Raw genomic sequence first — 22491 nt, 5'->3', positions numbered from 1 at the left:
TAGCTGAATCTTCACTTGCCGAAACACTCATTTCCACTGGGGCTATTTTAAAATTATATTCTACTTCTGGGAAACTGTACCTGGAAAAGTTGCATATGAACTAGAGTTCCTCAACAACTGAAGAATTGACTGTAAAATTTAAGTAACATTTCACCTTCAATTAGGACTGGGGAACAAAATATTAATGAGAATAATTATCTGATATCACTGTAGTAAATGCACCACATGAAATAATCAAATATAACAAATTATGCTCTACCTTAACATGTGGAATTTGTTTGGAATCACTGGCGTAACAGCAGAATTTTGCAATACAGTACTACAATATGATTCCACTACATTACATCGCTGGAAACTATTGAATGATCTAGTCTTACGAGCAATCAATAGCTGTTACACGGTTTAAATATATCAAAGTGACTCTGTTTTCATAAATCTTGAAAAGATTTTATGAAAATGCAGCACTTTGTGCGCATTAACTGTTTGGTTAGTTTGGCCTAACTCCATGATTAAAATTGACATGCTATCATCATAAACAAAACTGACATTACATGCACATTACAGAAAAAAACAAACAAATGCAGGAATACAACTGTGCTAACAGGAAATTACGCAAAGGTTGAATGATTGAGTGACATATCAGAACTCAACCTGCTGCCACTTTCATAAGTAAAATCATAAACTTGTCATTTCATTTTTCTTGTTCCCTTGATAATTTGAGCAGAACTATTCATCAACCGCTGACTTTACATCACTCTTTTCTTTAAATACTGTAGGTCCTCCACTTACGTTACGATTTACAGTGTAGGATAGTCGTGTCTGTGTCGTGTTTTTTAAAGCGGCAATCTTGAAGATTTTTACTTTAAGTCACTGTTGCCGAATAAGGTCACACAATGGTGACAGAGCCTTTGATCCACTGATGAAGTCATATGAAGTCCCTGCACTTTACAGCTTTATGAACTGGGTGTCTGGTGTGACTCACGTGCAAAATCACAAGGAACATGAGTCACTGACACAAAGTTGGTGATTTGTGTGGTTCAAGAACAAACCTGCGATTACCATGTATCGCCATAGGTGCCGCCAAAGATAACAAAACAGAGATCTTTGAGATTGCCACTTTGCGCAGAAGGTCATTAAGACACAGACAACTGAAGTTACGATTTGTCGAACTTCAATAATTTCTCAAAACTGAACAATTCCTTCAATAGATTCACCACAGGGAACTTGTTTGATCAAGTGGATTGAATTTGTGTAATCAGTATGAAATTGGCACAACAGGTGGATTCTGGTAATTAAGAATAGAAGCCACATATTACCTGTCCAGATGTTCAGATGTTCAGATGTCCAGCTCCCTGAATCCCTGAGTCTTACAGTGAGGAATCTGACAGGAAATAAGAATAGATTTAATGCTCTTTGCTCCTCCAGGTGGTTTCTGAATTTGAGAGCAGAAATAAATTCATAATACCTCCACTGGGAATAAGGTCATCGGTTTGTGGTACAGGATCAGCACCCATCGGTTCCCCAGTGGGATCACAGAGGTCGCAGGGATGTCCTCAGTCTGAAGATGTCGTCACCAGCACCTGTTTGGGAACTTCTAGCTCACAAAAACTTTCACAGCTGTGTTCAACAGAGAGCGGACAAACAGGCCACCACATCATATTCTATTCCTGCAATGGAAAAACACTAAGTGACGGTACTTACTTAGGGCCAGTTTGTTCACTGTACCCAGACTTAACCCCCATCAGCTCCAAGAAATGTCTTTGTAACTGGATACATGTAGAAGATTAAAAATGTGCTTTTCATTGTTGATCTGTTATTACATTCCTGTTCTTATAGACATAGATTTTGTATACTGTACAAACTGAACATTCAACAGAGAACATGTTTTTATTAATCCCTTTATAAGATTTTATGATGCCCGATAGAGCATTAAAAACGCCTCGTTTTTTAAGCATTTGGGGAGTAGATAGTAGTAGTACGAGGGAGTTACACATGAAGCTGCCAAGAACAACCATCCCTGTGCTGGAGGCCACTGTGTAGCTCTACAGGAGCAGCTGAAGGCGAAGCCTGCCTTTATACTGCCAACACCTTTAGATATCATCATTTTGTTGTGTTCAGTGCAATTCAGGAGTTCCAAATGACGTTCCTTCAAGCAGCTGCATCTACTTAATTTACTGATTCATCACTTTTATTTCCTCTGACATCCTGCTGAGGTTACTATTGGTGGATAAATTTAGATGTGCCTGTTGCAATTATTAGCACACAAACTATAAAATAAAAAGACAATTGGATAAAAAATATTGGGCAAACAAAGAGCTGCGCGGGAGAAAACAGAAACCCAGGTGGGTTTATATGCATCCTAGTAAGGCTACTGAAAATCCAATCAACAAACAGAAAAGTGAGCGAAAATAAATCCGTTTGGAGGCAACAAAAGCGCGAGCGGAGGCAGTTAGCAGAGTGGGATTGAGGATTTCTGATGCACAACGGTGTCACATGGCATCAGAAATCTCTGTTAATGGAAGACTGATACCAAAACATAATATTTTTCTTATATTTACCACCTAAATCTACTGCAGCTGTGAGCCGTTTACCTTAAAATGACAAAACAACATGAAATAGTGTCCCATATCCATATTAAGACATACATACATACTCTAAGCAGGTTTTCAGCATGTGGCATGGTCACACTGCGAAACACTGTATACTCATAACAGAGAGAACGCTTACTGAAATTGTTGTGGTTTCCAGCTAATTCCAACTCAAAATCTCAAAAATGTTGGCGGCTCACATCCGACCCCGTAACAATAAGGAGGCTGAACGATACGTTCTCAGAGGACTTTTTGTTTTTATGATAACAATCGAACATTCAGGATTAAACTGTAAGCAGGGGAAGGGAAGCTCAATTTTTCTTTTTTGTTTGAAGGGGGAGAGATCACCTGTCGATTCACCATCTGTCTGTCTCTTTTTTTCTAATTATCTTTTCACCAAAATTGTACTGTTCTGCAAATCGGCCCACTTTCAATACTTTACTTACACCAACCTCAGAAGCAGAATACTAAGACAGTATAGTATGGACTTTGGGTGTGCCAAAAGTCTGGCCAGTTATTCACAAATATAAAACAACAAAAAAAAGTATATAAATGAAGCAACTTCCACCAATAACAGCACCAAGAAAAGGATTTTTCTCCCCCTTTCAAAATGCTCCACACTCAAAGTTTTGGCGCTCAGCTCATATTTAACGTGTCTGTTCAGTAAATGATTACTACTAGAACTGACCAATATTAGAGTTGATGAGGTCAAAATTACAAAAGTATAAAAATCTAATAGAAATATATGAACCATCATTGGAGATAATCTAGTATACTGAGTTAAATATATATGTATATATATGTATTTGCCTGACAGCAATAACAAAGTCGCAGGAAGGCATATAACATGTAATTCTCGTGCTCTTTACTGCCAAGTCGAAAAAACATTGAAAAAAAAATTTTTCCCATGCAACCCTGTTCTCCAGGAGTCAGTATGAATCATATAACTTTATGCTTTAATAAAATGATTGTAGGCTTCGCTTTTGGGGAAAATCAAGCATGTTGTAAAGAAGGTTCTGTATTTTACCCATCAGGCAGTAATGAGTTAATTTTAGGGCCAAACGACCACAGCAGATTTCGTCGTCCACAATGCCATAATGTACCAAAACCGTATTAAATTACCTCGGAGGAACAAGCTAAGAAATTCAAAGTTACAGCTCCTGTGCAAGATCAAATCATCTAAACGCATAAAAACCCCTTCCCTTCCCAAGTTTAATCAGGTAGCGTCCAGACTAGATCCTAACTTCTACCTTAAATTCATCTTGTCGATGAAAAAACAGCATGTAAAATAACACTGCAACAAAGAGAATTAACTTCATTTCAAGCTCATAAAAAAGCAGATGTCTGAGGTTCAGACGCATTTTTTTTTTTTACTTTTGTGACTCTTGGCAACTTATAACTGAAAGCCAAATAATCATAACTGAAATGTCAAGTGTATTTAAAACACATGGTTAGCTCATATTGTACTGAGGAAGAAAAAAAAAAAAAAAACTATCCACTACAAATTCTGGCAGCCAGACTGATGGGGAAACGTGGCACACAATCACAGTGCACTTATTTTATGGCACGATGTAATGAATTTTTGAGGTGTATCATTGAAGAGAGACACAGGAAAAGACGGCTATCAAAACCACATTTTTTCATTTTTATTTTTTCAATGCTTAATACCATGGGACAGGATTTTAAGAATGGAGACCTTTTTTCAGTCAATATTTGCCTCAGAAGGAATATATGCTTTGTATAATAATAATAATAATAATAATAATAATAATAATAATAATAATAATAATATAATATAAAGTCTGCATTGGTGTTGTGAAGAAAAGGAAAGGATAGAAATGTACAAGGAGGAGGCACCTATATCCCCAGCTGGACCTGAACATTCTGAACATTCCAAGACGAGAAGTAGAAATTACAAACTGAACAAATTTACTTCAGAGGCAATCCAGCAACAGGTAGCAATGTCATTTTGATGGAAGTTCTTTCCTTTTTTTGTTTAAAAGGATTTAAAACAACATTTACAAGACACCTAACATTCCATTCAATTCCTATTAAAAACAACAGAGAGAGAGAGAGAGAGAGAGAGAGAGAGAAAAAAAAAATCTAATCTTTTGACTGCTTCTTTGCCCATGGTTCATTCTAGGCGCATGTTCCATGTTGACTGATAGTATACATCTTTCATTGTCCCGCCACATTACCTGTATAATCCAGCCATCAAAAAACAGAAAACAAAAAAAGGGGGGGTAGCAATCATTTTTTTGTCGCCTTTCTTTTCTCAACTCTGTGTATACTAACCGTGTGAGATTGTAAAAAGGCGACGCCTTCGAATGATGCTGTACAGATGTGTTCACTGTAGGCCACACTACCAATGATATGGCAAAGTCAACAGAAAGACTTGTTGGTTTTTCCAGGCCTTTTTGAATCCGGAGCTGGGGCGGGTGATACGGCTGGCATGCATCTCCCAGTCTACAAGATGAACTTCCCTAGGAAGAAACCGATGAAGATGGCTGCTATGACAACAAGAAGGGAGGGCAGGGAGGCAGTGGTGGCTTCTCTGCCGAGGAGGCTGGTTGAGTTTGATGTCATGTGGTCTGAGCGGGGTACCTTTCTCATTCTAATGCCATCCTCCTGTAACACAGACGAAATGCTATGAAGAAAGGATTTCACTGAAGAACATGTCCACAAATTTTGGACGCTTTTATCGCAAAAAATAGTTCAAACACGGTGATGACCTGAAATAGATCAGTCAAAGAGAAAACAGATCCTATTTACGCCTGCTGTTATCACGTGATCTGTATCTGGATGTATGAGAGTGTAAAAGTAATGCTTCAAACTTCTCTCTTCTCTCTCAAAAAGAGGAGAAGAGGCTCTCCAAAATTGTGTTATTAACGCCGTTTGATGATTGTGGATCATCTCTCTCTACAATAGAAGGCTTTTCAACCCGCCTAAGAGTGTGTCTGTTTGGAACAGGTATTCACACTTTTGCCTCTAGCTGTGGTCACAGGATGTTGCATAGGGTGTATTTTGTTTTTCGGTTCATTCATAATCCGGCCTTAGACTTCCTTTAGTATAAGTAATGTTCGTCTAGTTAGTTAGGCTGCTGTAAAGTAGCCTGTGGATGCCTTTAGCTATGTCCGTCTGTCACGTGACTTTTCTCTTTCACTTTATTCCGGTTCTTCAACAGTAATGAGCGTGGCATCCTTTGACCTCATACATGCCATGTTTGCTGTGCCAACCTAATTTGCATATTACATCCAATTAACCACAGGTGGAATTGAGACAATAAGAACATTAGGTGTTAACACAGTGATCTGATGTTATCCACAATATCCAGATAACTGGTTGCTTATTCAAAAGGCTTAGGGGATAAATCCTCACTGAACTCAGACAGACAGTAATATTCTGTCCTGTGTCATTTAAGCACATGTTGTACTTCTACACACACACCCTTTAGGTGATGTCACAACACAGAATGCTGTTGATAGAATCATTGAAATCTAAACCCATAAAGATCAGTTTTCTGCCCACTGTTCACTATTCACTGTGGATTCACTCACTGAGTTTCTTTTTGCTATACAACATGGCTTCCTGATTTTCACAGTTGGTTTTAGTTTCAACCTGTAGAATATGCATTAGAATGCAAAGTACAGCAAAGCCACAATATTTCATCACATTATGAATATTATTTTTCAGCACATCTGACCTTTAGTTGCCGGTTCTCCTCAACCAGTTTGTTCATCTCAGTTTGCAGCCTCTTGCACTTCTCCTGCACTTTCTTCATCTCTGTATCGTCCAGTGAGGCAGCGACAGGCACCGCGGCTGCTGCTGGGTCGGCCTTTGCAGAGTTCATCACCGGGGCCGCTTTGGTCGCATCCACGTCATTCTGCCCGACAAGGAGAGGGAGAGAACCACTGAAGTGAAATCCAGCATGCCCTGAGCTAAGTAGGGAGGTTAGCCTCTAGACGGGAGCCTGTGCCAAAGAAAGGCAGCGTTGTCCCGAGGCCCAGAAGCTCACAGTGCCAGATCAAAGAGACCGGGGAGGAAATGCGTCCCTCCAGAAGTCATGTTTGATGTGGCTTTGTTTTGTGGGGCAGACTACATGACGGCATGGGGAAATGGGGGCTTTGTAATGAAAATACAACAACTGCATTGTTGACGACGGATGACTATCAGCACACAGACAGTATATAATATTACTTTCCTTAGTGCCAAAACCCAAGGCAAGCTCTTATATACACGTGATTTTTAGACTAAATGACACTAAATAGTAGGTGCTATAGCAAATCAGGATGTTCAATCATAAATAAACAGGACTGTTATGATACAAGCATTCAACACTGAGCTTTTCTGTCTGTCCATACACATTTCTATTAATTTAGGCAACTCAAGTGTATTTAAGCATCCGTCAATACTAATAACAATGCACCTCTGCTGTACTTACTGTATGTTACCAAAACTACTTAAACAATTGGTTGAGTATCCTCTGGAAATTTTCCACACTAATGCCTGATTTAACACTATACCAAAACAATATTTTCATACTTTGAGGCATATTTAGATGTTTTTCTACAAGTCCTGTTTATTCATTTAACAAAAGAAAACTAATTCACTCAAACCTGTTAAAAGTAGAGCTGTAAAATTAGTCAATTAATCAATTTAACCATTTGATAACCGATTGTTTAAGTCAAACACATTTTTCTTTTTTTATAGAAATTTATGATGTAAAGAAACTAAGCAATTAATCACTTAATCAGGGAAGAAATCTCCATATTAGTTAATGTTAAAGTACTCGTTAGCTGCAGCCCTAGTTAAATGTTGTCTAAAACATGAGCAGCCAAACAAAACGTTAGCCTAAATAAAAGAGTATAAAACTGTAATGTTAATTGGAAAATAACTATCTGATTGAAGAAGACATAAACAAGTTTGCAGATGTGACCACATATGTCATTTCAGTATTTCTGAAAGAAACAAAAACCCTGCAGTCAATCACATGTACTTGCTTGCACCTGCATGTCACTAACTTTGTGCCTTCTCCTTCCCTGTAGTTTGTGCTTTTCTTCTCTGTGCTCATTCTGCAGGTATTGCTGACTCCAGAGCTGTGGGATCAGGATGTGCCACTACTACTCACACTACTGCTATACCACTCATCATTAATGATGATGATAATGAGTGTTGTTAATATTAATATAAGTAAAAGGTGCTGCTATCACTGCTACTGTTATATAGTTATAGTATTACACCTATAAGTTTCACTATTATTATAACTCTAACAACCAGTCTATTAGTGCTTGGATACAGTACAGCTGTTCCTGGTCTTCTATGTCGTCAAGTGCTTGCTCATTGTGGGAACTGTTAGGTTTCTCTTTATAATATTGCAAGGTATTGACCTTACTCTGTACTTACTTATTAAGTAAAAGAAACGGCCCACAGTGTGTGGGATCCTTTTTTGTTTCTTTCAGATTTTGACCTGATGTAATTGCTACCTGCTGAGAATACTTCAGTTTGATACTTGGAGCTACACACACTAAACACAAATTTGATACTTAGCCTTTTACACTACAAAAATGTTGCACCTCAACCGGCATTTCAGCATTATATTACACCTGACGACAAATCTCCATCCTATAAGGTCACTTAGTTTACATGTTATATATTACATGCATGCTACACATGCCAAAGCAGAGAGCAGTCCACATACACACTGTAGCTGCTTAGTGGAAGCTAAATCTGGACGGTCCTGGTGGCATTTTTACCTGAACTGAGGGCCTGCTGAGCTGTCCATCAGCACTGCTTATCTAAATCCTGATTACACTTAGGGCCGTTAATAGTCTCCCAGTGTTCACAGTTGACTAAAACCTATTGCCATCCAATATAACAGCCCTATGATAAACCTTATCTTTGTAAGGCTTATAATGTAATGAATATAGTCAAGTATTAACTATGTTCTTCACTTTTGGGGATTTGTAGCAACGGGTGTGTTCAAAAATCTATTCTTGGTCGAGTTCAACATATACACATGTAAATGTTAGTTACAACAGTCTGTAGAGGCTGGAGCAACCAGCTACTAATCACTCACACAACCACCGCTGTTTACTCTTTATCCACATCTTTAAATCTCACCTTGAAAAAGTTGAACAGCAGCTGCAGTTGTTATTCACACTCGGCTTGATGCAAGTGGCATAGGTGACGTTAGTTGTTAAAATGCAAAATGAGGCGCAAAAGTTCTTGTGCTCCACAACAACAAGATGCACACAAAGAACCCATGCATCACGTAAGAGAATATTTAAATATCATACAGTGAGAATTAAAATAATGATGAATATCAATGTTGTTAGTAAATTTCAGTTTTTTTTTTTACTTGAGCAGATATGTGTGGTGTAATAATGAAACATATTTGTATATCTTTCTCGGTGAAGCCATTTTCTGTTCTTCCCTGTCACTGTACCATGCTTTTATCTTATCTGCTGTGCCATCTCTTTTTTTGTAGCACTTCAACAGGCGTACCGTTTTTAGTATCAAGTGCAGCGCTTCAGTGTATGCCAGCAGGAATTAAAAGTCAATCAAACTTTAATTAGTATTTTTGCTGGTTGTTCTAACCTTTCCCAACTGTACCACAAATTCTGTTGCTGCCCACTCCCTTTGTTGAACATCTGGACTGCTACCACGTCTGACGCACCTGAAGTTGCCACATGATTACTGCACAGCAAGAAACTTCATGACAGTTATCTTCCAGATAAGCCTGGCAAATTTAAATTTTCAACATCTAAAAAACTTGTTTTGCATGACACAATGAAGTATTTTTAGGGCGGCTTCATAGGGAACCACGTGATGATTTATCAAATAGAGCGAGTAATGCACATGCTGAAGAAAAGCTGATGAAGCTATGGTTTTTATATTTTTTCACGAGACAGGATGACTTGGCCAGTTTTTTCCGCTGGTACTGCAATTTCTACAAATTTCACATTATAGCTGTGAATTTTTCCTATATTTTTGCTTCGATGGAAAGCCATGCTACTCTGGCAATTTTAGCAAAGTTTGGCATTCAACATAAGTCCTTCAACAAAACGAAACTTCAGGTTATGATTAAAGTTGTGTGGAAATAAGCTGTTTTTAATGTTCAGCAGCACCTCTTACCACTTTATCATTTTCAGAAGGCAGCTCGAAGACACATCTCAGCTTGGAATCCATGAGATCATCGGGTTTTGCATCTTTCCACTGGTGGAGATGAAAAATGGGCATGTTATTCATCAGCTCAAACTGCTAGCAGCTGGAATCCATCCACACACACACACACACACACACACACACACACACACACACACACACACACACACACACACACACTTCAACCTACTTCATACTATTCACATGCAATGCAGCCTAGAATCTATAGGAATTACATAAACATAAAACATGCACAGCTTTATTTAAAAAAAAAAAACACAATTTTCCAACACAAAATAGCCACAAACTGTCTGTATACAAGTATATATTTTTCCCCAATGGTTTCCATTAAGTCAGCTCCTTAAATCCAAGACATGTGATTTTATACACACATACAAACATGCTTGTAATAAAAAGTGCTAATAAAACACAAAATTACTTAATGGTCAAGTAAAAGGAATAATCTGTGGCATAAGAGCAAGGTATAACACAAAGGGTAAAGCAATGCCATGGAATGAATTTATCTGACACAGATCGGTAACCTTGCTGGATTCCAGTTTACTTATCAGGACCAGTCAGACCTTTGTTCCTCTACACTTCCTGGATTTTACTTCTCATTCAAGACAAGCCAGTTCATGAACAGGATTACGGGTATGTGCATGTTTTATTGACTGACTGAGCCTTTGCTGTCCTCTGGTGGACGACCAAAGAATGAATCTCAATTTGTTTAATGTTCTGCCACAACAGCCTTCTCCAAGGGCACAGAGCCTTGCTTGGTTAAATAACTCAGCAGAATGTCAATAACCCTGCCACACAGTCACTGATCAACTTCCAATATCTGCTGTAAATGGATTTAAACTAAAGTATAATTAGTGATGGAACAATTGTATTGTCAAATATCGTGGATGCCAAATTTTCAGTGACTCCTTTGCAATGTTAAGGCGTCATGTGTGAGAGTGGTCAATTCTGAGGCATTACCATTTATGAATGGTGCTCTTCTTAAAAAGACAGTAATCTGTGGTTGTTTAAAATATATAAAAAATGGAAAAGATACCAAATCCTGAAGAAAAATGTTTTTTATACTTTTGCTAATTTACTGTTAAGTGTTTTTTTTTTAATCAAGTTCTATTTATTGAAGATTTCCACAATATACAAAATGTAATGAAGAACACTGTATCTAGTCTAATCCCAAGTATCCGCTCACCTACCCATCCACCTACCCATCCGCCCACCTACCCACCCACCAGACCTGCACTGCAGAATTAATGTCATTTTACATGATTGCCAAAGAGATATAAACAAACAAAATGGGGTTACATTTTTCTACAAATGACAAGAATGGCTGCCAAATTGCACAGAATCTCAGGGCAGACATTTGGAGAGAGTATCTTATCTTCTCTGGCCTCAGATATGGAATGATCCAAGTTTATATGGGAGGTAGAGGGTCATTCCGTCTAAACAGTATGAGCTGCCTGGCCAACAAAGTGCAGAAGGCCAGCATGTTGCACTTGTAACTGCTTAGATGCGCACCCTGTGGTGAAATACCAAATAAAGCCATAAGAGGAATGGATCCAAGGGCTCCTTTAGAATTTTAGAGAGTATTAAAAATTGACTGCCAGAACTGATGTAGTCTTGGACATGTTCAGAACATATGTAATAGGCTTGGAGAGGCTTGCTTGTATCTGTAACATCCAACTCTGCTCTAATTCTAGACAATCTGAACTTTGAGCCGTCGACAGCATGACGTTAACAAATGAATGATGAGTATATTGCTTCTGGAATATGTCCTTTTATGTCCCATTTATTTTTAAGATGGTCTAAAGGTGTCAAGTTATACATGAGCAGTGTCTTTTTGCAGCAGAAAAGACAAATTTTAGGATATGAAAAAAAAAAAGATATCAATAAGCTTTATGCATGAACAACTGTGTTAATTGCTACTGTTTTGGGTTATTCATTTTTGTGGGGGCAAGGTGACTAAACAACAGATAATGTACAATAAAGACTGCTACAATGTGATTTTAACAAACATTTTAAACATAATTTTTGCAGAAAGTTTCATAAAGTCAATAATAAAAATTAAAAAAAAAAAATCACTTACCAGTGCATCCATGTCAGAAACATTTGGCGGGGCGAAAATAGTCTGCACCATAAATTTGTGTTTACTTTTCTCATTGGGGTCATAATCAAAGGGCTGCAGCATGACTGTGAATGAAAGGTAAAAAGATGATATTAGATCTTACCAAAACATTCAGCATAATCAATCCCATAAATTTAGACTCTGATGATACAATAGCCATGTTAAAAGTCTAATTTGTATAAATTAAAGCCAAACATTAATATTTTCCTTATGTAATGTGGGAATGATCAATTGTTGGCTTTTTAATAGAGAAATTCTACCATCTCCTATCCAATTTTAAGAGGATTTTGTCCATCACACATTTTCAAAATTAATTTAGTGAATATAAAATTACGATGTTCATTATATGTTATGCACCTAATATGTAATTTTCTACTGCAATGGGGTCTCTCAATCAAAACAATAACAAAGGACAGAGTTGGTGACGTTGCGAAGTAGTGTGGGATCATGGGAGTTGTTGTCTTCACCACGAATTGCCTTCACTGAAGTCAGTTTCTGCCAGATAAGATTCCTTCAGTGCCAATCGTACAGGAGGTTTTTACCAGGAGCCAAATTATCTGCAGAGGTCCAAAATAAATAGACCCGGACGCTAAATTTACTAAAAACACTGAATAAAGCAGTTCCACAATGAAATTGTTCTGACACTGTTTTGAGGGGCTGGGCACCAAGCTGCCATTAATGTTTGCCCAACTTGTTTCTCTGATAACTTACAATCAATCACAATTGATACTCGATTAAATAAGTCACACCGATACCTTCATAAAAAATTATGACTTTCTCTAGATTTGAAAATTGATGGAACCATTTAGGATAATGCAAGTACACAACTTAACAATATACATAACATAGGTCTCATTATTTTTAAGACATTTTAATGTGGAAAAGTAACATATTATATTTTTAAAGTAATACTCAAAAATCTAAAGTTCTACTATCAAAGAAATCCCCCATGTAGCCTTGATGAATGGCCACTCCTTTACAGAGACCAGGGTTTTCTAGGTAGCTTCAATTAATGTACCCCAGTGACATGTTTGAACACAATGAACAGACAAAGTGAGGTATTCTGCAGGGATGGTCTGAGGGGTTTCTATGACATTGATACTTTTTTCCCCGCTGTGAAAATGCTATCCTTGAAGGGCCTTGCAACTTGCATGATTTCAAGCTGTTGCTATATGAATCCTAATTTTAAGAGCCACCATTTTAAAAACAAAGAAACCATTTTAGTTCAGTAACTTGAGACAATTCGCAAAACAACTGTCCTGAATAAGAATCCAAAACCAAGTTATAGTAGCCAGAATTGAGGCCAATTTGACCTTAAAAAGCTGAATGAAAACCCAATTTGCCAGCAGCTATATTTACATGCAAAACAATCAAATAATCTCCACTAATCAGGGTAAGGCAGTGCTCCAATTAAGATATTTTACTTGGGTGCTTTATGGGCTTGTCCATCATGCAGCAGTTGTATTTAACCTTTAATCCAATACTTCTGTCATGACACAACTGTAACTGGTAGGGCCTTGTGGGCATCTTTGTGTGACTATTGTAACTTGAAATATCACCTGGTGGTTGTATGCCTCCACCAACCAGTGCAGTTACAGTTAATTAGCATGTGAATACTTGAGTTGTGGCCAAAGATTGGTCGAGTGGTCGAAATAACCTTGACCAGTGACCATCAAAATCTAATCAGTTCATCTTTGAGTTCAAGTGAATGTTTGTGCCAAATTTGAAAAAATTCCCTCCAGGCACTCCTGAGATATTACGTTCACAAGGCCAAAAACATGTTTTCTGAGGTCACGGCGACCTTGACCTTTGACCACCAAAATTTATCTAATCAATTTATCCTTGAGTCCAAGTGAACGGTTGTACGAAATTTGAAAAATTCCATCAAGGTGTTACTGAGAGAATCGTGTGGACAATCTGAAAGCGTAATGCCTCTGGCCATGGCTGAATTACAATACCTTGACTTAAACGTAGGTAAGGAAAAGGAAAAGGTTAAGTCAAGTCAGAGGCCAAGTTTACCTGGGCAACACTTTACTGTTCTGCTGTGCATATAAATATAGCAAATAACCTTCCAAAATATGTTCCTCAGCCGTTTCACTTAACAGAACATAGATATTTACAGACCATTTCCTCTATTTTAAGAGTTAATGACATCAGACATGATACTCTCATCCAATATGTACACTACACTAGACGTGCCACAATTAAAACAGAGATCATGTGGACTAGATGAAAACTGTTTCCACAAATCACAGCTTGGGTCTTTAACAACTAAACTTCAACCAAGTGGCAACCCACTGTGTCGTCATCTATAGGTTTGTGAACTACCTTTTTTTTTCTTTTTAAATAGTCAATTTAGAACATGGCCTTGTTGAATTGTGACCAAACTGTGCTACATCTCCCTGACCCAGTTTGCTTCACAGGTTTTGTGCAATTTCTCTCCAATTAACAAATTTTGTGGATTGTGGCAAAGTTTTCCCACTGACTTTACAGATACAGAAAATGAATAAATATTATTTTTGTAAGTGTCTAGAAAAACTTACCAGAGATGCTGACAGCCTGTCCAGCATCGATGACACCACTATTTGGCCGTACACAGTACCTGCGCGGCGCTGTCGTCTTCACTTTGAAACACACTCTTCTGTCAGAGGGGTTCTTCAGTTTGAGGTTGGTGGTGACTACATCTGTGAAAGGACCTGATGGACAGAATGACAAAAAACAAGTGGATTATTATTTCTGTATTTTCAAGTACACTCTCCCTCTGGGTGCACCAAAAATGAAAATATAGAAACAACATAAAATGCTCTAAAAGGCACATTTCTCTTTAAGAAAATACAAAGTTTTGTAGTCCTCTATTTTAACAGATACGTCTTTGCTATGATTAATCATTGAAACAGCATTTAAGAAAATTTTTCTGGCAGCACATCCTACACTAGTTGCACCAAGGCAGGGCTGAGGGTTTCACGCAGATGCATGAAAATGCAAAACAAACACAATTTTTTCAGTGATGTGGCTGAATTTAGAATACCAAACAATGCAGGGCATGTTGCATGTTTACAGTGAAATTGCATAAGTGGAGGAAATTCAATGTTTCAAGTTACACCTCATCCCCTTAAGATAGGCCTGCAGTGTTTTGGTGCCACAGTTCAAAAAGAGTTCTGAAAAGATTAAGTTAAAAAATATTGTCAGGCTGCAACTCAATTAGGTCCACATAATTAAGAAGCCTAATCGAATAGTGAGTTCCTTGGCTTGAAGCTGGATTTCAGGATAGTTTTATTGTAAGTATTCACAAAACGGCATAGATGGAAAAAAAAAAAAACAGTGCCAATACTGATATATTACCAGTTACTGCTACACATTTGATTAAATTATGACTTGCACAATATCAAAATTATTTTTCTAGTGTTTATAAAATTATGCTTAGAATTATCTTTGGAATATTACTGAAGAATACTTTGTCATTACTAAGACAAAATGTGCATAGCTTAAGAGCACCTTGTTTGAGGAAAAACTGAACTCCTACAAAACTTGATCCCATGCATATTCCTCCAGAAGCAACGGGCCAAACCACCTGAATGAATTAAGATTTTCCCCAGACAGCTAATTTCATATAGATGTCCCATGTTCATATTGGAAATTAAGGTCCCGTCCTAGTCAGGTCATATATCAGAAGATCAATAGCTGGGTCTCCATCTTGTGACAGAGCTGGCTTCAAATTAGGTCCTTAACCATGGTCAGCACCATCCAGCTTTGATGAGCCATGACATGTCGAAAACACAACTGAAAGCCAAGTCAGAGGTACCCTAAATTCAATCAGCACAATTAGCCTGGGAGCCTGGAAAAAAAAAACATGTCCCGTGATGCATGGTTAGCCGACATCACACCATGCGTCCTATGGGTGAGGTCTACTGATGTTACCTGCAACACTATTTGCCAACTGTCCATCAAGTATTTATTTTGATCTCACAAATTCTCTGTAGAACATGGGTTTCAACTATTGGACATTGAGGTCCAAGGGAGTGCACATTGAACAAATGCAAAATTAGTTTTTGTGTCTGTGAGGCTAGACCATCTGATTTTGGAGGGAAGTTCACAAAGCCTCACTTTTCGGATCCTTTGAGGGATCCACCTTTATAGGATGCATCCAATAGAGGTTTCAGGCCTCAGAATTGACAAGAGTGCTAGTTTTTCTTATTTGATATGTAAATTATCTAGTAGCTAAATCTGGTACAAAGCATCTTTCCTCTTTTTTTTTTTTAGATTAATGTTTTGTACACGGTCCCTGATATAAATAAATTCAATAAAAAGATATGAAGTTATACTCTGGCTGTTTTACCTTACACAACCCCTACATGTATTTTAAGTTTTTAGGGATTGCCAAATGATTTGTCATCATTAAACAAATTACAAATTTTGTGCAAATTTATCAAATATTACAGCTGCTAAATGTCAGGTTCCAATTCTAAAACTGTATTTACTAATTTCTCATTTAATCTCACCGTATGATACTTCAAAATAAATGCTTGTTACATACTAAATAATCATCAGGTGACTCTTGTGCCTGACCTGCAGGACAAGTCTAAAAAATGTTTTAATACATATGGTTTCATTCAGGGTCAACAAATTCACTATGTGGCTGTGATTTGCCCAAAGTATTAACTCCTTTACATTGTTTTCAGACATAAAAAAGTCAAAGAAATAAACATCAACAAAACATCCTTTCTACTTTCTATACCATTTACAGCTTGGTTGGAGCTCTGGAGTTCACAAAGGCTACATTCAGCCTTCCTTCACAATCAGTGTTCAGAAAGATAAGAAGCAATGCATGACCAGATTGGAGTGGCTCCACCCAGCTAAAGCTAACGTGTAGCCTTACGGAGATGACTGGGGCGTTGTTTTCAGCACAGGTGTGTCACAAAGGCATTCCTGGAAACCTGAAAAACCTTGTCACTGGTGCTGTGTTTGTATCATCCGATATCTCTACCAGCAACTTCTGCTTCCAACATCTTAGTTTTTGTGTACAGCATTCATGAAACAAGTGGCAAAGAATATGAGGTTCTTCCTGCCATGGCTATATCTGGTTATTGTAACAAAGATGCAATGTTATAAACTTGTGAAAGTGTGATTATGATTGTTGTTTGTTAAGATAAACTGTTTTATGCATTATCATCCTACCCCTGGTAAACACAAATGGAAGAAACTGGTAACAATGCTGATACATAGTAAATTAACATTCATATCATTGACTCAGTCCAGTAATGCCAGTCCAATAATAATCTTTTAGACATTTTCTATTGCTTGTCAACTATTCTTCCTGAATTTGGACATGCCTGAAGTCTTTCTGACATCCTGTACCTGCTGATGGGACAAAGAGGAAACAGGACTTTTGGATAATGCACCACAAATACGAGCAGCACCTGCTCTTAAAGTGAAAAACACTAAGGCAATAAAAATACTGATTCTATTTATCAAATCCTCACACACACACACTCAATGAAGACACACAGACTTAAGACAACTGAGAAATTGCTTCTACAAAAAAAAAAAAAAAAAAAAAAATCTGCACTATTTTTAAGCTGTGAGCATTACTAAAACCAAGACTGAAACAGATAAAACACTGGAAAGCAGTTGTGTGCATCAGATGTACACCCACATTGCCTACATCCATTGCCTAACTCCGAGATGCCACCTTTGCTCAAGCAGCGTTTCTATCATCTTGTTGCATGTATGCTGAGTTAGGGTCCCCCAGGCCAGTCCTGTTCTAAAAATACCAGCCAAGGAAAGGAGGGCTGCCCCCTCTAGCTTGCTGGAGGAATCCCAGCAGAGTCTCTAAAACAGACCAGCTCTCAGATACATGCAGACCGATTTAGCTCTGTCTCTGTGACAGAGAAAGACCTGTGGTCATCTTCCTTCTCCTCATATTGCCTCTCTAAGACCACGCAGGAACCATTTCATTTTCCTCTGTGTTCCTGTCCAAACGCCATGATCCTTTCTTTTTCAATTTAGCAGTTTGGTTTAGATTTGATTACTCTCACATTTCATTTCATGCTGGATCATACCACGGGTAAACAATAAGTCTGTGCCAAGGGGCAAACACCAAAGTCTGTGCATAACACACTGTATTGAGACTCAAGCCTGCACACACAAGAGGTTAAAACCAGGACTATTCAAATTGTCCTAGAGCTTGCGAGGATAACTTGCTAGTTATTCTCCTACTAAGCAGAAATACCAATATATTTGCAATTGTTTTGCATTATGATTTATATTTTATATTAAGCCACTAGTATGGATTTTCTTACTCAAGCATTAGATTATATGTGTTTTGTTGACAGTGCAATAGAACAGAAGGGGTGGTTGATTAATGTTTATCAGCATCAATATTACCTTTGTCATAACTTTGCAATTTAGCCTTGCATCCAATCCAGTACACAACAGGGTAAAAGTTTAATCTGATGAAGGAAAATATAAACCGTGTGACTGATCTGTAATCACAAATTAGAGGAGAATTTCTTAAATCAGGTAAAATGAGGAGGTTCATGATCAGATTATGATTAACCATGTCTCTGCTATCAGACTGTCAATATCAATTTAAGCTTCAGCCAAAGGACAAACATTCATTTATTTTCTTGGGTTTAACTCTTGATCCCACTTTTAAAGCCTATATGCACCCAACACAAACTGATTGAGCTGACTACTGCAGCCAGACATCTACCATTAGCCTTACAACAATTTGACTGAAGAAGTTGATCATTAAAGCACCAGTAACCCGTTGAACAAGCTAAAGACAAGCTTGATCAGATGCTCAAGTTTATAGTCAGTACTGCTAACTGCTACATTTTATCTACCTGGTTTTAAACTTAACTCAAAATGAGTTAAGCTCTTGCAACTTCATTAAATGATATATTTATAAGTTTCATTAAGTGCCAATATGCATTCCATTTACCTCAGAAGTCAGATGTTGGAGCTGGGTATGACGTCAAACCTGCATTGAACGTGTTCCAGTACAACAAGTCCAAAGCTTATTGTTCTTGTTGCTTCCTTATTGTTGTTAATGTTATCAATACCAGTTGATAACATCGCATTGTGTGGTATTTTGTGCATACAAACACCGTAGCAACATGTCACACAGATAGAAGTTGAACAGTACTCTGTGTTCAACTGATTCAATGAGATACAAATAAGACAGAAGTGCTAATAAATGGCGTATTACTGCAGGTTTCATTTCTGTTGATGCGCAGAGCAGCCATATTGGATTTGGAGGACGGGGTTGGTGAGGCTCTTTCGACTTTCCAAGTCGCATATTCGACTTCAGGGGATGTTCCTGTTGAAATTTCCAACTGGGAACTCAAAATTCCGACTTCCAAGTTCAAATGTAACAAACCATCTATTCAAGTCCTGCACCTAATGATGCAGCCACAGACCTAACAGAGGCAGAAGAACACTTTTCCTGATTTCAAACCAAACCTGACCAGTTTAATAAAGTAAGCAGAATATGTAAAGGGTTTAGCATCTATCTTGCTTTTTCCTAGCCTGTGGTCAGGTTTAGGATGTGAATTGTGAAATAGTGCATTAAGGTGTGACATATCAGTTTCACATAGTACACCTCATCGACAAAACATCACAATAACTACACCCAACCCAAAGCTATCCTGTGGGTCTGGTATTTGAACTGGTGACCTTTCTAACAATCCTGTCAAGTCCAGGCTACAACCAGTACCCACCCATACCTAGTCCTAACTAACAATCAGCCTCTTAGACTCAGCAAGACAATAGAACGAAAGATTCTTGGTTCTAAGACAGTGGTACATTCAGCAACAATGAAATTGTGTCTTACTGGCAGTAATGCCTGCAGCAGAGACATAGATAACTAACTGGGACAAATTCAAGAAATGCAAAGAAGAATTCTGGGTCAAAATGAAAAATGGTTATGACAAATAGTGCAGCTGCTGGGATTGTTTTACAATTCTACTAGCTATGCTGAAACTTTTAGGTTACATCAGCATAAATCAGTTTCACTGTTACCCCAATCACTTGTAATGGTCACTTAGCTAATAACAAGAGCAACAGTTGGACTCATTAATGTCACAAACTTATAGTAACTCCATCTGTAAATTATGATGAGACGTGGCTGATAGGTCTGTCAAAAAGAAGACAGTTTGTTGTCGGAGAGTAACCTATAATGTAGCTAGTTAGATATCAACTTTTGCATTAGCAAGCTAGCCAAGCTAACATTAGCCAACGGTTTACTGACACACCGTTGAACGTTATCACTGCCAGGCAAGCAATCAGTGGTAATCGAATGTTTGAATTACGTTGGTTTCCCGTGAATGTGAAAAACAACAATGTCGTCCAGGACACGTTTACATATTTTGTTGAGTATATACACAGCTAATGGAGTCAGGAGAAACGAACCAACGTTAGCCCCAGACATAAAGAAACGTTTCTATATCCACGGTTAGCCAAATGTTGTTGAAACCGTAGGTTGTTAACGTTAACATTACAATTTCAGTTGGTTAGCCAAGTTTGTCATCCAAACTGTCAGTCACTACAGCAGCTTGACATGGCAAAGTCTTGGGAAGAGGTGTGTCAAGTTGTACGCTTCATTTGTCACTAGAAAAAAGTTAATTTCCTTCCATATAACGTCCGGGTTATGGACAGTAAGCATTTCAAGGAATAGGCTGAGCCCTGAGGAAACAACAGTTTGCTGTTGCTAACACTACAACAGCAGCATATTAGCTCATGTTGCTGCTCAAGTGAGGTTATTGGCAAACAAGGTGTTCACTTTAATTACGTTTTACAACCACAGTTAGCTGCCCCACATTCTTCTACCACTTTGCTAGGTGTTGTCATGAACGGGATACCGTCCAGATGCACGCCACGCCGGCTTATCCACGTCACTACAGTGCGGGGCTACAGCGGCCCGTCTCGTCCCTGGCTAACTTAAAATGGCGGTGAATGCTAGCTAGCTCGCTAGCAACGAAATTCGCTTGAGGGAGTGTGAAATCGTTTCAGTCAGGCATTACTCCCAACTTCGTTGAAGAAATTGTTATCCACCTACCTTTAAATCTGAGGTCGGAGGGAGGGTCAAGAATAAGGATCTGATCCAACTTTGACATTTTTAGCTGAGGGGGATGCACTTGATTTCGGTATCAGGGAGTAACTGACAAGTGGAAATCCTGGATCCCCTGCCACCACTGAGTCAAATGCTGACTGAGCTCTGCGAACGAGCATGTGGGTACAAATACTTGAACGCGCGGGTGCACAATCCTGTTGCGCGCCCTCGTGGCTCAGATGTGATTATAGTACAGTAAACTAATTATACCGCGTGTACTTTGAAAGACGAAGGAGGAAAAAAACACTGTATGAACTGACATGACTCCCGATTTACTTATGTCCTATACTTCTGTCTTTAGTATCATCAAACAACGTACTTATTTATTAACAGATTTTTATTTAATTAAATCCGCAGGTTTTACTCCATACAATTTGGTTCTCCATGTTTTGATTAATTTAATAATTTTTTTTAATTATTTTTCAATTTAACCACTTTCTTAGAATATGAACTCTGTGGGTCTTCCATTCCAATCTTGTAGAGAGGGTCAGTTTTGAAATCTAATGTAAAAACCTGAATTTTTTCAATTTAGATCTCCTTTGCTCACATTTTTTTTATTTGAGTCAAGTAATTATGACACAAAACTTTGGACAAGGTTGAATTATTCCATCATAGAACTAAAACTGCAGCCAACAATTATCTGCAGTAAATTACTTTTCTCTAATAATTGATTAATTGTTTAGTGTATTAAATAAAATTTTAAAAAAAGTGAAATATGCCCATCATTATTTCTTGATGCTCAAGTTAACATATTCAAATTGCTTCATTTCATTTGACCAACAGTCAAAAACCACCCAAACAATGAGTTTACCATTATAGAAAACTGGGAAACTTATTAACTTTCTGTCAATTGATTAATCAACTAATCAGTTCAGCTCTTGAGTACTGGTACTGGTTGGTGTCTGTGTGTCTGGGGAAATAATGACACACCCCTTTACATGGGTGGTTGCTAGGGTCTACAGGTTTAATCAAATTTGTGATTAATTCAATTTTGTAGACAGGCACAATATATAGTAAACCTAGGGCTTTTGGGGCCTCTCGGGTTTGTGGTTTAAATAGCAATTATACACTATGATGCTATTTTATACACAAGAAAATGCCAATGGGCTAAACATGTGGGACTTATTTGTTTTCTCCTTTCTTTTCAGTTAATTCCTGCACTTAAAATCACATTACCAACAACTGATAATTATATCACTTTAAGTCCCCTATTTAGCATTCATAACCGTTATATAAAAAAAAAAATTGTTTCACAAGACACTATAATATAGTTGTAAGGAGATATAAGGACATTTTAAATTGTTTATTAATGTACAGAGTTTGCCATCAATTATAACATACCTTATAGAGCTGCAATGATTAGTCGATTAATCAATTAGTTGATTGACAACTATTTTGATAATCAAATAATCATTTGGATTTCGGACTGTTGGTCAGACAAATTGACAGAATGATTAATCAGTTAATCAACAAATAATCGGCAGATTAAT

The 22491-nt window shown here is 37.8% G+C and overlaps 1 protein-coding gene across 1 annotated transcript; it reads right to left on the bottom strand.

Annotated features, from left to right (window-relative positions):
• Nucleotides 1–4212: 4212 nt before the first annotated feature.
• Nucleotides 4213–21107, bottom strand: vapal (VAMP (vesicle-associated membrane protein)-associated protein A, like). The gene is made up of 6 exons (XM_056391283.1): nucleotides 20948–21107; nucleotides 14433–14585; nucleotides 11851–11954; nucleotides 9723–9803; nucleotides 6292–6471; nucleotides 4213–5216 (listed from the first exon to the last, which is right to left on the bottom strand). The coding sequence occupies exons 1-6, from the start codon at nucleotides 21003–21005 to the stop codon at nucleotides 5055–5057; spliced, it is 738 nt and encodes a 245-aa protein (XP_056247258.1). The 5' UTR covers nucleotides 21006–21107; the 3' UTR covers nucleotides 4213–5054.
• Nucleotides 21108–22491: the final 1384 nt, after the last annotated feature.

This window comes from Seriola aureovittata, chromosome 12, assembly GCF_021018895.1.
Source record: "Seriola aureovittata isolate HTS-2021-v1 ecotype China chromosome 12, ASM2101889v1, whole genome shotgun sequence".
In the NCBI taxonomy this organism is placed as follows: Eukaryota; Metazoa; Chordata; class Actinopteri; order Carangiformes; family Carangidae; genus Seriola; species Seriola aureovittata.
The sequence above is the reverse complement of the archived record's forward strand: the minus strand, read 5'-3'. Positions and strand labels throughout refer to the sequence as shown.